At 31.9% G+C, this 18,273-nt stretch overlaps 1 protein-coding gene across 2 annotated transcripts in view; it reads left to right on the top strand.

Annotated features, from left to right (window-relative positions):
• Positions 1 to 11,173, top strand: part of tws (protein phosphatase 2 regulatory subunit tws) — a 39,775-nt gene extending 28,602 nt beyond the window's left edge. For both annotated transcript variants that reach the window (XM_072526407.1, XM_072526408.1), the window contains exon 4: positions 5,596 to 11,173. In XM_072526407.1, the coding sequence (XP_072382508.1) occupies positions 5,596 to 5,964 (369 nt within the window). In that variant the 3' untranslated portion in view covers positions 5,965 to 11,173. The remainder of the gene's footprint in view (positions 1 to 5,595) is intronic.
• Positions 11,174 to 18,273: the final 7,100 nt, after the last annotated feature.

Here is an 18,273-nt window from a genome sequence, read left to right as displayed (position 1 = left end):
GCAAAGTGACCTGTCACAAATTACAAATAACAAAAATAAAAATTAAAAGGTTTCAAGATTTTTTAGTTGCGTCTAAACTTTAAGGCTTTGTATCTCACAATTTACTTGAAGTTACTTGTACCACTCTGGCTTTCAAAGGCTCATATAATGCATTGGATTTTTTACACCTGAATGTATTTAAATTGCAAATTTCGAAAAGGGCTCAAGTCGGATTTTTAAAAGTTTTCAGGAGACACAATAAAGTTATTTCCTCTCAAATTGTGTGGAATCCGAATACAGTGAATTTTGTATAGCTGCTACCCTTTGAGCTTCATCGTAACATACGGAAATGATATTCTGTATTTTAACGGATTCGAGGAAAATAGCTGTTCCAGTTTTCCTAGATGAGACCTTTTCAAAATTTGTTCAAGGACACTGGTGATTTTAATAAGAACATATTTTATTTTAAAACAACATATTTTAAAAGAAAGTTTATTTATTATAAACGAGAGACATATCTTCTTCCACGTCTTCTTCATGGGGCTCTGATGCTGCCGGAGTCTGTAAAATATTTTCGTAGAAAAAAATCCTTTATAAAAGGATTTATATTTATTAAAAAAACCTTTCTGTTCTGAAGCTATTTTCTTGTGGCATCTTAAAGTAATTACTATTTTAATAAGAATAAGCCACAATTTTCGGAAAAAATATTATATCTTCAATGCTGCCACCTAAAATAAGTATAACCACTTTAATTAAAAAAAAACGTGAAGGGTTAAATTTTGACCAAGGTAAAAAGCAAATTTGGTTTAATATTTACAAGGGTATACATGTTTAAAGCTACTAAATACATGAGTGAAAACACTTTAAATGTTATTAAATTGATATTCTCGGATTAATACCTCTATGGAAGGTTGCCACTCCTCTTTTTGCGCGGTCCTCCGATACTGCTTCTGCCGATTGGTGACTTATTTCTTGCTATTTTGACGACACGGGTCTCCTCCATTCCTCCATGCTTACGTGGTTATTCCATTCTTTTTTTCTATTTTGTGTCCATTGATTTATACACTGTACGTTACATTTTCTTCTAATGCCTTCACTTCTCTTTCGATCTCTCAGCGTATTTCCTGTAATTCTTCTCAGTACGCTCATCTCTGCCGTTTCCAGTAGCCGTTGCATTGTCTTGTTGCTATGTGGGGTCTTGTTTCTGAGGCATATGTCATTATTTGTCTTACACCGGCTTTATAAATTCTTGACTTCATCTCAGTGTTAATGTGTCTGTTTCGCCATATAGTATCATTAAGGCATCCTGCAAATCTATTTGCTTTTTGTACTTGATCTCTCACTTCTTTCTCCAGGTCTCCATAGCTAGACAGTGTAATTCCCAGGTATTTTATTTCATATTAAATTTTTTTGCTCTTATGTTAAATCTGTGGACCAGCCTTTGCAGACTATCTTCATCTTGGGCTGTCGATATTATTGCGTCGTCTGCGTAACAGAGTGTTTGTATTTCTTTGTTTCCCATTCTGTATACTCTTCCTTTGTTAACGCTTTTGATGATTTCATCCATGATCAAATTGAAGAGCATGGGGCTTAAGTAATCCCCTTGTTTTATTCCACTGCCTATTTCTATAGGTTCTGTAAGTTGTTCATCTATTCTGATTTCCATTTTGTTGTTTTGGTAGACGTTTTCGATAGTTTTTATAATTTTATTTTTTTTTATATTTAGGGACTTCTCTATTATACAGAAGATGGATTACATCTTTGAGTCTTACTCTGTCAAACGCTTTCTTTAGGTCAATCAGACACATAAATGCTGGTCCACTACGAAATCTTCCACTACGAAAACCCTGTTGTTCATCTGCTATACTTATCCTCTGATTTATTAGCACTTGTAAAATTTTAGTTGTAAGTTTTAGCGTAGTATTTAACAAGTTTATGCCTCTGTAGTTTTCTGGCTGTTTTTTATCTCCTTTTTTGAATAATAAAATTAGTTCGCTCGTTCTCCATTCTTCCGGTATTTTATTGTGTTTTATAATTTTGTTAATTAATGTTGTTAATTTTTCTGTCATTTCTGCTCCATAATATTTCTAAATTGATATTAAATTACATTATTATTCCTAATTTTATAGGATGTTTATAATTTAAGCAGATTCACTTCATGGCAACGTAAACTCTCACGTGAGTTACCGGTCCGGAAACGTGTTCTCCAATCGGACTTCACGTAGCAACTAATCAAAATGATATTGTAGAACGGATGTCTGAACAACAATCACAAATGTACTGGAAGTGTGTGTCTTAATGTGACTGCAGCAAACAGTATGCATAATTAAATATGTTAAAAATATATGCAACAGTAGCAAATCGCAATAGGTTGGGGTAAAATGTATTCAACCATGTAGGTTTTTTTATTAGACATTGTAAACATATTTGCAAATTATTGGTAAATGGGTTGCCTTATTCATGACGTCATAATTCATATGAATGAGCAAGAATATTGAGAACTTTTTAACATAATAGTGGCATTGTTTAAATTTAACCTAGAGGTATGGATTTTATAAAGAGTTATGACGTTGTAAATAGTTGCATAGATCTCATTGGCGACGATGCACTGGAAGGTTAAGGTGAAAACTCAAAAAGCCCGACACATTTATGGTTCCGGATGATAGCCCAGGCGAAGTGGGCTAAATATAACATAAGAATTTAATTGCAAAATATAATTTAAACAATGAGATATTTAATCAAAGAAGATTAAAATAGTTACTATACATCAAATATAAAATTATAAATTTAATATACCTAATAAATAGGTAAACTTCTGGTTAATTCTAAATCCTAATGTTAATTAATTTGTTAATTATTTAAAACTAATGCCCATAGTATCAGCAAATTAGCATATTACAATATTTTAATGACAATGTAAAAGTAGCTTGAGACAGCTTGTAGGTGTCTGAGAAAAATAGGGCAATTAAAGATCATTTAGGAGTCTAGGACTTAATTAAATTAATATTGCATCTGCTATACACATTTATTAAGAGCTATATACATTTTTAGATTGTATATGAATATTTTGTTATTGGTAAAAAAAGTTAATATTATCTATCTACTAAAGTGGATTGCAACCTAAGTCGTCATCGATTTTATCATCGAAAAATGACTTTCACTATCACTTGTATGCTCACCCAAGTTTATTAAGTCCGACACGATAAATAATATGTTCTTTTTCTACATATTCATTTTTTACTTTTGTGACATTACGACTGAAACTTTTAGGATGATTAGTACAACTTATTTTAGACATAAACTTGTGCTCTGCGTCGATATGACTGATAGGTCCTTAGAAAATCCATTAGCCCTACTAAATACGCCAATTGTGGTCCTCCCAATAAAGTTCGCGCGAAACAATATAAATGTAAATGAAAACCATAGTATTTTTGAAGTGTGTAAAAGATTTTAATTCTCAGATCAGCGCTTTCGGCTTACAAAGCCATAATATTTGACCATAGCTTCAAAGAAGATTTGGTAAGTCGAAAGCGCTCAGCTAGGAATTAAAATCTTTTACACACTTCAATAATAATGTGAATGTTAATATGCAAAAAACACTAACTGACAACAAACAAATTATGGATGTAAATAAAAAGTGGTATAATATAAAAAACACATTACTGAAACCAGCTCAAGAAAGTTTGATACAACATAGGCCAGAGACTAAAAAACAGTGGATGACAGAAGAAATACTATTACCGATGGAAGAAAGAAGGAAATATAAAGGAACAGATCTACAGAAGTATAAAGAAATACAACGATTAATTAAGGAAAAAATCAAAACAGCTAAGGAAATCTATTTGATGAAACAATGTACAGAGATAAAAGAACTAGAAACAAAATATGATATGAGAAATATGCACAAAAAAATAAGACAAGTGACTGGAATGGGTGGAAATAGACAGCAAGGACACATAAAAGACAAAAAAAGGAGTACTACTAATAGATTTACCAGAGAAATTAAGACGGTGGGAGGAGTACGTTAGAGAACTTTTCCAAGATGAAAGAGGTGAAATGCAGAAAATACAAGAATTAAATCCTCTAGAGAGACAAAAGATCACGATAGATGAAATCAAATATGCTATCAAAAACTCTAAAGACAATAAGGCAGTTGGGTTAGATGAAATACCCGTAGAACTGTTAAAACTAGGGTGGAAGAGGATAACTTGGAAGTATTGGCAGATTTATTCAACACGGTGTATGATACAGGAATAATTCCACAAGAGTGGCTGAAGTCAGCATTTATAACCATCCCTAAAAAACAAGCAGCAAAAGAGTACTCTGATTATCGAACACTGCGTAAAGTAACACATAAGAGAATATACGAAAGGCTAGAGAAGGATATTAGCGAGATGCAGTTTGGGTTCCGAAATGGAATGGGTACTCGAGAAGGACTATTTGCCATCAAAATATTGATTCAGCAATATCGGGATGTAAACGTTGATCTACACTTGTGCTTTATTGACTACGAAAAAGCTTTCGATAAGGTAAGACATGAAAAACTAATATCAATACTTATGAACAAGCGCATTGACAGTAAAATGCTATAGTTCAAATTGATGGGCAACACTCAGAAGAAATGAAGATCTGTAGAGGAGTTAGACTGGGATGTGTTTTATCGCCACTTTTGTTTAAATTATATTCTGAAGAAATTTTCCAAAACACGCTAAATAATATTAAAGCGGTAGTTACCGTTAACGGAAAATTAATTAACAACATACGATATGCAGACGACACTGTGATCATAGCAACGTGTATAGAAAGCTTAAGTATGAATAGTGCTGAGATGGGAATGACTATAAACGCCAAAAAAACGAAGTACACACTAATTACAAAAAGACCACAAAATATACATCACCTATTGACAATCAATGGTAACGTGATATAACAAGTAGAAAAATATCAGTACTTGGGAACTTTGATCAATTAAACCAATGATCATACTGCAGAAATAAACAGGCGAATAGAGATTGCCAGATCAGCATTTATTCGAATGAAGCCACTCTTAACGTGCAAAAATCTAAATTTGGAGATCAGAGTATGTACCATTCGCTGTTATATATTTTAAATATTATTATATGAAGCTGAGACTTGGACATTAAAAAAATATAATTTAAAAAGAATCGAGGCTTTCGAACTCTGGTTATACCGCAGAGTATTAAAAATATCATGGACTGATAGAATTACAAATAAAGAAGTACTAGAGAGTTGGTAAAGAAACAGAACTAATCACCACTATACAAACCAGAAAACTGGAATACCTAGGCCACGTCATGAGGGTAGCAAAATATGAAATTTTGAGACTCATAATACAGGGAAAGATTCAAGGAAAAAGATCTGTTGGCCGAAATCAGAATCAGACTGGTATCAATGCAGATCGATTGGTTTGTTTAGAGCAGCAAGTTCAAAAATAAAAATAGCCATTATGGTTGCCAACCTCCGTAGGGAGACGGCACTCTAAGAAGAACACGCTTCAAAAATACTTACCTTTTCCATCTTTTGATTTTAATATAAATTTCATAGATTTCTGTATCCTTTATGGTGTAAATATGTTCTAATGCAATTTTGTTACAGGTACATGAATATTTGCGAGCCAAACTGTGTTCTTTGTATGAGAACGATTGCATTTTCGATAAATTCGAGTGTTGTTGGAATGGCAACGACTCAGCCATAATGACAGGATCATACAACAACTTCTTCCGGATGTTCGACAGATCGACAAAACGCGAGTTGACCCTGGAAGCGTCTCGCGACGTTGCCAAGCCACGCACCGTCTTGAAACTTAGGAAGGTCTGTTCGCAGGGCAAGAGGAAAAAGGACGAGATTAGCGTGGACTGCTTAGATTTTAACAAAAAAATATTGCACACGGCATGGCATCCCGCTGAAAACATTATAGCTGTGGCAGCGACTAATAACTTATTTTTATTCCAGGATAAGTACTAGGATAATTTTTAATAAAGTTAATGAAAATATGTTTTTCATCACGGTTTTTACAGTAATTTTGTCGCTGGTATGAGCGGTGCCTGTTTTGGAACAAAACTGGTTGAATGTTCGAGATCCGGGATTGTTTATTATGTAAATTCAGATATTGAAAATGATAATTTTTGTAACGCCATTTAACATTTTTAATAGTGATTTTCAAATAATTTTTAAATCAAATCATGTCATTAAGCCATTTAGTCAAACCTAATGTTAAATGTTTTATAAGATGTGAGACAAACCATTAGAATGTATTTTTTTTAATAAAAAATTATGATTATTAGATTATATTTGAGGGAAATCTAACCACGGAAACATACAGAATAGGTGTTAGTTCGTTCCTGGTTTATGAAAATATACTTTGCTTTTTAATGACGAATGTTTTATCGCAAATGGTTTTATTACTGACTTTGATTTAGAATATTTTGTTTACAAGAAGACATGTGTCGGTTCAGTAACTAATTGTAGCTTTATACAGAGTAATTAGTTCTCATAATTTGCAAGTTAAGTCTCAAGAGTTTTGTACTTAAGAGTCATTCAATATGTATAGCGCAAAAATTAGAAAACTGAAAACAACCGTGGGTGTTTCTTGTTAATTTAAATACTGAAATAAACAAGAACCGCTAATTGCTACTTTAACACTGTTTATAAGTGATTCCAAATAATATGTATATATTTCAAAGAAACGAAGCCAATTGTGAAAATGACTGATGATATTAAAAATATCTTTGACAGCAATGTCAAATCATTAAAGAAGGCAAAAGAGAGAAGTGAGAAAAATCAAGTTAATATACTTTTTAACGAAATACCACATTTAATTTTAATTTTGTAGTCTCTGAAACAATAATATTTCGTTTGATGCTTTATTTGGGATATGTATTTTTATTAATGTATTATTTACTCATTATTTTCGACTGGACTACTAGGTAATCTTTAACCTGTATCAGTCAAATTTTATATTTGGTATAAATTTGGTAATTATTTTTATATAATGGTATAATATCTATTGATTGTTTTTATGTGTTTAAGATTTTAGATATTTATCTAAGAAGGTGTTTGATGTATTTTCCTGTACGGTTTAGCGATTTTGCTACCAGCAGTTTTGTGCTTACTGTGCTTACTTTTTTACCTGATAATATATGGGCTCTGCTAGGACTAGGATCCAAAATGTAAATTGGCTTTATCAGTTCCTCTCATATGTGAGTTGTAGCATAGTTATTTTTATGATGGAAAATTTGTTATTGTTTTTCTTTTCTTCCTTGCTATATCACTTTATATCACCAACAGCAACATAGCATTGCTCCAAGAGCAACAGTTTTCCATACATAATCATACGTCTGACTATAGTTCATATATAGCCAGTACATCTGTTTGGGTTCCATACCCCATGATTTCCCACATATCCTTCCACATGTCTAAAAAGAAAGCTTCGCTTTGTTGGATATTCTTTCCAGATGGGCTTTCCGTGTAAGCCTTTTACCTGGTATTATTCCTAGATATTCGACCTTATTAACATATTTGACAGTTTCTCCTTACTGAGTGGGCATCATCCCAGGTAAGATTTTGATAATTATTTATCACTTACAACAAGATCTTAGTATACCCAATCTTAGTTACTTATTAGATCTTAGTATACCCAATTTTTTCTTTAGGTATACCAGAGACGAGGAAGAAAATAAATCACCACAATAAAGATATTACCTAGGTTCGACTCTCACTTCGGATTATTCTTATGTTAGTTCTCGTGGAGTTTTAATTATCAAAATATTTCTTTTGGCTTGATAGGGAATAATATCAATTATTCTTAAGGGTGCATCGGCATGAATAAACAATTTAAAATTTAAAGCCACAATGGTGAGATTTATTCTTTATATATTGTCTCAAATGTCCAGCCATCCTGTCCTTATATTCATCCATAATTTCATAAATTTAGAATTTAGTTGGTATATCCACAAGGAAACTAAATTTCTGTAGCTGACTGTATACCATGTATCACAAAAAATGTATTTAAAAATTCCTTTATAAAAGGTATAATATTAAAAACCCTATCGGGCTACATCACAGAACGTTTTCAGAATTAATATTCCATCATCAGTGCTATCTGGATGTACATGTTTTGAGCCACTAAATACTTGGGTAAAACCCTTTAAATGTTGTTAAATTGACTTTGAGTTAAATTTTTTAACATTATAAACTATGATGTTTAAGTTACAACAGGAATAGATAACATGGCAACGTAAGACTCCACTGGAGGTTGCTAGTCCTGAGACGAAGTGTCTACGAGGACTTGTTGCTACCAACTTCGTCTTAGGACTAGAAACCTCCAGAGGAGTCTTACGTTGCCATGTTATCTATTCCTGTTGTAACCAACATCATAGTTTATAATGTTATACAATTTAACTCAAAGCCAATTTAACAACATTTAAAGGGTTTTTATCCATGCATTTAATGTCTTCAAACATGTACATCAGGATAGTACTGATGATGGAATATTAATTCCGAAAACGTAAACTGAATTAATTTTTCAATACATTTTTTATTTGGTGTATATTTTGTTTTCTGTAATTTTCTGTAACAGTCTTTTATATTTTTTTGGGCAATGGTAGAATTCTTATTAAAATGAATGTCACCGAAGCTTTTTGAAGCAGTTTACAGCTATAACGACTTTTATTATAGCTAATAATTTCCATTGATAAAAATATGGATACAAAAACGGTCATTTCTTAGTTGATGTATTGATACTGGTTCCGTATTTTTACAAATTACTCAAATTTGTTTCATCTTTAATCCTTGGAATTGCATAAATTGAAAAATATTTTAAAATCATTGAAAGGGGTTGGGATTATTTTCGTTATTAACAATTCCATTTTTTAACTCAACTCACTTTTCTTAGGTCTTCTAGGTCATCTAGGATTTCTATGTCAATATTTTCTTGAATTTCGTCTTAATATTCTTAAGAGGTTCTTCTTCACTAACATCTTTGCCAATGATATTTTCATCTTTGTAATTTATGTATATATCTTCATCTTTCATATCAAGACAATTGGTCAGGAGTCTGCTTTTTCTGTATCAGTTTTGGATTAATCCGAAAAATGTTTGGACACTTTGGGTCTGGTGGCAATACATTACGCAAGACAGCACGACGCCTGGTGTAGAAGTTTTGAACTGGAATATCTTCAGCACCCATATTTTGTTTTAAAATAAAAGAGTTCATAATAATGTTCTTTTAATTTCAATATATCCATACAGTCAAATGTAATGTGGGGCAAGGTGAATATATATTTACACTGATTTTCAAAAATCATATTTGGCTCTATTGATACACAATTGATTCAAAACTAATCATTGGCTACAATATGCAAATATGTAGATAGTCAAACCAAGATAAACAAAGAGATTACTTAAGATTTTCACTAAAGAACTCATGGTCAGAGACCTGGATCCTAACAAAAAGCAATGAAAACATGTTAGGATGTTTCGAAAGAAAAGTTCTAAGACGAATCTATGGATCAGTGAATGACAATGGAGTGTGGAGAAGACGATACAACTTCGAACTCTATAGAATATATCAGGAACCAAATATCGTAAAACATATTAAGATAGGACTCTGAGGTGGATAGGGCAGGTAGATAGATCCATTGGTCAGAGAAGAAGAGGAAGACCCAGGACAAGATTCTTTGATAACATGTATGAAGGCATGAGAAATGGGAATATATGCTTAGCGGATGAAGGCAATGGATAGGAACGACTGGAGAGAAATTTTTTCTTGAGGAGGCTATAACCCACGTAGGGGGTAAATCCAGAATGATGATGAAAGGGTAATGTGACCTTGATGTTACAATTACCGATACAGCCTTATTTCTATTTTATTACTGCAATAATAGAAAAAAATCGATTTTACTTTAATAACAGCCGGCTTTTCAAGTAGAAAATAGTACACTATTGATAAATAGAATTCTTATTGCAATAATAAAATAAAGTGTGTTCTATCTAAGATAATGTAGTAACTATACAAAATATGTTGCACTAAAATGCGAAACACCAAATATGGGTTGATTTTTTTAATTAGAATGCGGGTTTATATTTAATTTAATTTGCAACATCCATTATATTTCCATCCAATTTTGATTTGTAGAATTTTTAATATTATCAGTCTTTTTCTCAGCGGCATTTTTTAAACGAAAAATGAACAGAAAATGTTATAATTCAATAACGTTTATCGAATCAAGTCCTGAAACTATCACTACACAATTTTTTTTCTTATATTGTTTATTCATCTTTTAGATATTTCTAATGAACTAATTGTGAAAAGTTTGCTGGTCACTTTTCGATCAATCTCTACTTTTCGTTTCTCATTTTATACCAAAGGCAGCTGAAACGCGATTCTCAACTATTGATTGTTTGATGATTACAAAAGCAGATCTAGTCATTATTATAATTATATGTTTCATTTTAAAAGTACTAACTCTAAAACAAAGAGATAATAGTGCTTTGTTTAATCAAAACCTATGGAATAATATACTTGGATATCCTTCAGATATAGTTGTGTTGATAATTTCATTATGGATTTCTTTCTTCCCCTCTCTTAATCAATATTGCACCTAAATAACTACATTAACATCATCTTTATTACCACCTTTTTGAATGTACATGATTAGTTAAAACCGTTAAAAACCACTATTCCTAGGAATTTTGAAAACATAGTCTTTTATTTCTAACTGTATTTTTTGTAGGTGCGTTTCTTGAGATATTTACATTTTAAATTTCAAAAGTTTGATTAACACTGAAGATAAAATATAATACATGACTTATCACTATAAACAGAGAAAGTTAGCAAAATGGTGGATTATATTATGAGTTACAAAATTGGTGTATATCTTTTTTCCGCTGTATATATTGTTAAAAAGTAATGACGTAATATCTAACTACATTAAAAACAAAGCTGATTCTTATATTCAGGTTAGTGTTGTTCGAAACTGGTGCCTCTAGATATTCTGAAAACGTTGACGTTTCATATTGAATAAATGTTAAAAATAGTATTTTAAACAAATTTTTTTAACTGTTGCAATCCCGCTTGAAGACTACGTCATTGTCATAATGAATGTACACGTTGTTAAGTTTTGATATAACGAAACTAGCTCAATTAAGTAATATTAAACAGTTGAATATTGTTTTTTAGTGTTATTCTTTCAAAATCCTACATGTCAGCCGAAACTTATAGATAAACGCCACTGATTCCAAAATGCAAGTATATATTGCATCGGTCATACTAACAATTTGTAGTAGTTCAGTGACACCTTTGAACTTTAAGATTATTGTAAACAATTCTGGCGCCATACTAAATTGTTAAATTATTTTTTTTGTTGTACATTCGATTTTATCAAGCTCAGGATAAGTTTCTTTAATCTGTCTCTATTTTCGAAATAAATTGTCACTGCTATATCAGCACTAACGAATAGTATGACAAAACAAGTATTTGGGCGGATAAAAATTGTAGTAAAAGGAGTTGCAGATGTGACCTTACACTTTTCTTATTACATTGAGTATAATATAATAAACTGGAATCAAGACGGAGACGACGGAGGGAAATACAGATTTAATAGATAATAACCGAGCGATATCAGGTAAGAAGGATAATAATCAACATAACACACCTAATATTAATATGCAGACAAAGACAGGTATTAATATCAAACACTAATAAACCACTTGGACTAGCATGAGAAAAACGTGCGTGACTTTTATTTATGCAGGATTTAACAATATCCAGATAATTCACTGAATTACCTGTCATATATTATAATTAATAATCTGAATACTGTTAAATCTTACATAAATAAGAATCACACATTTTTCTCGGCCTTTGTATATAGAAGACGTAATTTATGTTTCGATATCAATTCTTGTCATTAGTATCTTAATTACTGTTACTGTTTCTCTGCCCATTCCAATACTGTCTGCCATATTGATGAGAGGTGCGTTAAGTTTATTAGTATCTTCATCTATAGAACTCAGTACAGTATGCGCCAGTTACGAAGATCCAGCGCAATTCCTTATTTTCGTGCCGATTCGATCCGAGCGCCTTGTTTACATAATTATCCACTCTATCAGTAGCGCAGCGTTAACCGTTCGGTGCCGTTAATTAAATAAAAAGCATAATCACGTCACTGCCCTACTTTTACGGATACAGTCCGCCATATGCGCGAGGTTGGATCTTCCTATGCGGCGTTTACTTACTATGTTTATCTTTTTATCTCCCTTCTTGGCTTCCGTCTCTAACCCTTTCTATTATATCGTAAATAGGAGAGTGTAATATTCGCACATGAGACTCCTTTTACAACCTTTATTAGGTATGCTAATTCCCTATTTGTTACAAATAGTGTCCAAACTGTGGGGTTCCAATTTCACGCGGTCATATCTAGTCAGGTATCCCGATATAATTCAGCATTTGATGTTTAACTGATCTTAGGTTGACGTTTGTTACATGATGCAAGTTGCACCACTGTTCGTTATGCACATTGATAGTACATGACAGCACTAATGGAGTGAGCGGGTGAAATATAACATGATGTATATTATATATTATATCATATACAGTATACTCCCTTTATAACGAACACGGTTATTTTCGAGTTTTCGCTTATAACGTGGTACATTAGCTGTAACGTGAAATTTCTATTGAACTATAACCCTCTATACCGAGGTAAATTTGCTTATAACGAGAGAAAATAAGATTGAAAAACGTGTTTTTTTACGTTTTGGCCCGACCGTAGCTATAAATAAATACCATTTTTAACTGCCGTAGGCAATAAACTTCTTACAATTTATGATTCTTAGTCGGAAATTTACAATTTATGATTCACAAGAGTCATTGTAGGGGGTTGACCATTCACACCTAATAATATAGGTCCTAATAGACAAGATGTGGAAAGTGTTTTAAAGGTTGTCAGAAACTTTATCCAAAGAAAAAACGCAAATGAAGAAGCATAAAACTGTTTCACATCTTTAGAAAATATGATAGATAGAATACTGGAAAATTTAAAGCAGTCAAAAATGACAGACTTCTTCCAATTGCAGACGCAGTAGTTTATGTTATTATTGAAAATACGCTTTATACAGATGTACAGAATACAGATTTTTTGTTTTAACGTATATCATTGACAATAAAAGTAAACAAACTTTTTTTTCAAAAACGCCTTTCAAACAATATTTATTAGCATATTATATTGCTCCGAATGGCTTCACTATAGAAAGTTAATGTTTTAGAAAACTACATATTCTTATGTATGCACAGTATTATTGTTGTTGGATATAACGAGATCCGCTTATAACGAGGTAATTAGTCTGCCATGTCAGTTCTCGTTATAGAGGGAGTCTACTGTATATATATATAAATATATATATATATATATAAATATATATATATATATATAAATATATATATATATATATATATATATATATATATATATATATATATATATATATATATATATATAAAATTTGTGCAGTTTACAAATCGTAGTAACTAAATTAGGTCCAGTGCACTTAGTCTCTAGGATAACAAGCTAAAGATATAATCAGCTAAAGCATCCTTTTGTTTTTTATTTTTGAAAATTTGTGTTATATTTCAAAATAAAAATTAATAATAAAGTAGTTTGCTTAACACATATTGTTTAAGAAAAAACTATCAGTATTTGACAAAATTTGCTATTATTTGAATGTAACGTCAAATATTATATGTTTGGTTCTTTACTTTACCTAAATTCTATCGTATAATTGCGTTTGCTAATTTTTTTGGAATGTAGAACAAGAGAGTAGAGTCCTAAATATAGTAGCAGCATTTTTCATGCCGAAAATGCACTTAAAAGAATATCTATTTATTGTGCCTATTATAACCATTTTGACCTCTCTTGTTTTTTTATTGGTATTTATTCAGTTCAGTTGTCATCAAAATTGTGACATAATGGTTCTTAAGATCGTCACTTAGATAGATAGATAAATATAGAGAGGTGGCCTTTTGGCCTATTCCACTGCGACCTTTTCGGATCTATTGTGGTCGTCTAGTCCTAGATAACATTCTCTAACCTGGCCCTTTTTAAAAGCCGGTGGATTTTCTCCTCCTAATGCGAAGAACCGCACATTTGCCAGACTGTCACACTGACATAGAATGTGCTCTGCTTCTATTTCTTCGAGGTGACAGAATCTGCACATGTCATCATCTGATAATCCCATCAGCTTCAAGTGCCTATCCAGCTTACAGTGCTCTGTTAGAAGACCTACTATGGCTTTGACTGTTTTCCTGTTTTCGCTTATTAGGCCTACCGTAAATTTTGGCGAATGTTCTGTAATGAACATTCCATGTTTGTAACATGTTTCGCCCCTCTTTGTCCTGATGAATTCCTCAACCATTCCAGAGATTTGTGAGCTACCCACTTCCTCGTAGCCGTTATTGTTATCGTGCTCTCTTCATCCTATATTCCCATGGTCATCAATGTATTATCTGCTTATTCAATTTTTTTGTACGTTTTTCACTTTTGTCGCTTCTATAATGTATTTCACTTCTTTTTTGAACGTTCTATATATAACATTTGCCTTTCCATTACTTTTTGCGCACTTTTTCTATAGAAGAGGATGTAACATACCATGTGACCCATAGCTGAATACCATATTTCCAGATGGGCTTGACGAGCGCCTTGTATATAAACAGTTTGTTATCCAATGTTAATTTAGACTTTCGACCAATCAAGTAGTACATATGTCTAAATTTAATGCCCATTTGTTTTCTTTTGGTAAAGATGTGCTTCTGCCAGGTTAGTCGTTTGTCAAGATGGATAAGTTTTTAGTAAATCTAAGTATTTTGTGTCGTTTGCTTACCTAATTGCTAGCCATTGAGTGTGACTGGTGGACACTTACCCCGTTTCATTGTGAAGGTTTCTCACAATTGATTGTAATACAAATTACATTTTACATTTGTTTTTGATATTTCGATTTCCAATCCGGAAACCGTTTCCAAAAAAATTGTTATAAAATATAAATTATTTTAACCTGTAGTTGTTTACTAATTGGCGGTTTATTTCAGCCAATCTGACAGGTATTTAATTTATATTTTATTGAATAGTAAATTAAAATAAAACTTTACACATATTATTCAAATTTGTACAACAGATTGTTGTCTTTTGATGAAACCTTATTAACAGAAACTTTTTTTATGGGGCTTCTTTGTCATTTACTGTGACATATCGTTGCATGATTGTCGATTAAAATGTTCTTCCCCAGTCCCATTTACAAGCATTACATTGAATCCAATGTAAAATGATATACAAATTATGTTCAGCTCTTCTCCTTTCTACGTATAAAACTAATTTAATACATATATAAAATATTTATCTATACCCTACAGCAGTGCTTGGCAACGTTGCCTTTATATAGTGCCAGAAGTGTAATTTAGCCTGTGATCCATTTAGCGCTCATATATTATAAATGTATTTGTATAATTAGTGTAATGACTTTAATAATTGTAACATAAATATCTATCGCTTAGTGATATTTTATACTCCATGAGCATATTTCAAATTATACCCAATCTGAATTAGATCAATTATTCAATCAAAACTAGTGTTGAACTTTCAACTGAATAACTATGTTAGTTAGTAGTTTATAATGCAGCCACTCCAAAGTCTTAAAGTTAAATACCTTTAAGTTTTAAGGAGTAGAACTACAATTTAGATGTCTCGTTGTAGAGGTACTAATATGGCTACTATCAGGTTAATAGAGCTATTTTATTTTTCAGTGACTTTCATTTTCTTTTATTGTTTTCACTAATTTTGCATAATGTCGTATGTTTTACATAATAGTTTTTGAATATGATATTCTTTCAAATAATGTCTCACTGAAATTCATTATTTTACAAATTCGAGACAAGCTTGCTTGCTGCTACTTCTGTCGTTCACTCACAATCTTGTTGATAAGTTCAAATAAATCTTGGAATAAACAATTGGAATGGAAGGTCAGTTAAAAAATATTAAAATACCTATATTATAATCATAAATCCATTTAGGAGTGAATGTGAAAGTCACTATGTTGAATTTTTTAGAAAAATTTCTAAGCCCTGAAAGGACTCCTGTTTTTAATGGGTTTTCCAATACAGGATCAAAGTTACCGGTCCGTATGGTGAACAAATATCCATTACAGCAGTCTCAAAAATATACATTGATTATTGCCCACTTTCGGACCGAAGACAGCTCTTAAAGAAGTGAGTGGTCTCCCCCAGGATACGTTTAGTTTTACATGTTCCAGATGAGTGTTGAGATGTAATGAATATCTGAATTATACCAGGGTTTGGTTTTAGCGAGTTCTGTTTGTATAATATTGATTTCATGTTCAAGTCCTCCTTCATTTTAGATTCTATTTTTTTCACAGCGATACCAAGATTGTCGGTTTAAATACAGATCTTAACTTGAGGATGTATTGGTAGCTCGTTGTGCGTATGTTAAATATAAGTGAAATCAGAATGCTTCCATGGGACAGACCATTTTTCTGGATTTGCGGTTTTCTCTTTTTTCCATTTAGCATAAGGCGCGTCTATTATTAATTATACAGTAAGGTTTCAATGTCATGTCAAGTTTTTTGTCACTACAGTCAGAATGTTATTATCTTCTGCCACCGGTACAAAATTGGCGTCACTATTTCCTCTTGTCCTTTATTAATTCTGTGAGATTCAGTAATTGGCCTGGTCGTTTACATAATTAATTCAGATGGTATAGCAAGGATATCGGATGGTAGTTTAGGATAGTTTACAATAAATTCATGTGCCTGAATAGTATAAAATATATTTATAATGTATAACAGTTTATATAAAGTTACCACATTTTTTTCTTGGATCAAGAACAATCTTGGTTGTGTTTGAATCCAGACTTTTTACTGGTCGCGGACGGTGCTTTTTGGCAGTCCTACGGTCGGCTATCTGACCATTAGTTTCTTTAACAAAACATTTTAGAGATACATTGGACGGACGAATTTAATTGGTTTATATTGAATTTTATTTTAAAGGTTTGAATTCAAATTGCAACATCTAGTTTATTAAATAATGTAGTGGTAGGATATCATCCGCCCCCCAGCTTGGGAATATTTTGGCAGATTGATTGTAGGAAACACAACACAAAAATTGCTACCTATCACTATTAATAACCAAAACAAACTTAGTGTTGCAGCCTTCTTTCATTGAAAAGAGAAGAATAATCATGAATAATGGGAGTGTATATTCATCAATTTTTATTAGAAACTTTCCATTTGTAAATACTAATCTATAAACAACTACAAAATTTAAAAAATTTAAAATAACATTTTTGTTTTTAATTTAATTACGTTACAGTTAATATTGGCTTTGCGCATTTATGATTGACTGAATAGGAATTTCCAGCCACTTCTTCTTCTTAAAGTGCCCTCTCGTCAATGGAGGTTGGCTACTACAATTTTAAACTCTTCTCTATCTTCAGCTGTTCTTATTAGCTGTTCAAAATTTAGCCCTGTCCATTGTCGGATGTTTCTGAGCCACGATAGTCTTTTCCTTCCTAGGCCTCTCTTTCCCTCGATTTTTCCTTTCACTATAAGTTGGGCATATTGGTACTTATTATTTCTCAGTATGTGGCCTAGGTATAATGTTTTTCTAACTTTTACTGTGTTAAAAATTCTCATTCCTTGCCTATTCTATCCAGCCACTGCCAGTCTGTTAAAATTTAAACAACGTAGCAAAAAATCGCTATTTAATTTACTAGACAGTTGTGATTGGCATCAGTAAATCGAGTATATAAATACATAAATTTGCTTTACAATTTGGCTTATTACTCCCTTTGGCTCAGTCGTTGAAGTAAACCTTTCTTGTGTCCAATCTCAGTTTTAGTTTTTGGATATTACTTCCTATTAGATACTTTTCATATTTTGTTAACAGTTTAATAAAAACCGTTTACTGGATGTAAAACAATACATACGTGGATCCGGTATACGTCAGATTAGTGGTTTAGAAATCTTGGTGAATAAGGTTTGAGTTCATGACCACAAATACTTATAAAAATGGCCGAAGCAAAAAATCCAATGGAACTAAAATAGGAGGAAGTTATCTTAAAACTATTGTGAAAATTGCTTGAAACAAACTAAATTAGACAACACTTTGGTAGTATACTAGAATAATCTTAATAGTATGTATATCTTAATGTAGAGTGAAAGTAAGATCTGCGTCTTAAAATTTAGTAATCTGTGTATTTTGTGCGTCGT

This window comes from Diabrotica undecimpunctata, chromosome 3 (assembly GCF_040954645.1).
Source record: "Diabrotica undecimpunctata isolate CICGRU chromosome 3, icDiaUnde3, whole genome shotgun sequence".
Taxonomy (NCBI): domain Eukaryota; kingdom Metazoa; phylum Arthropoda; class Insecta; order Coleoptera; family Chrysomelidae; genus Diabrotica; species Diabrotica undecimpunctata.
This window is presented reverse-complemented; position numbering and strand designations above follow the sequence as displayed.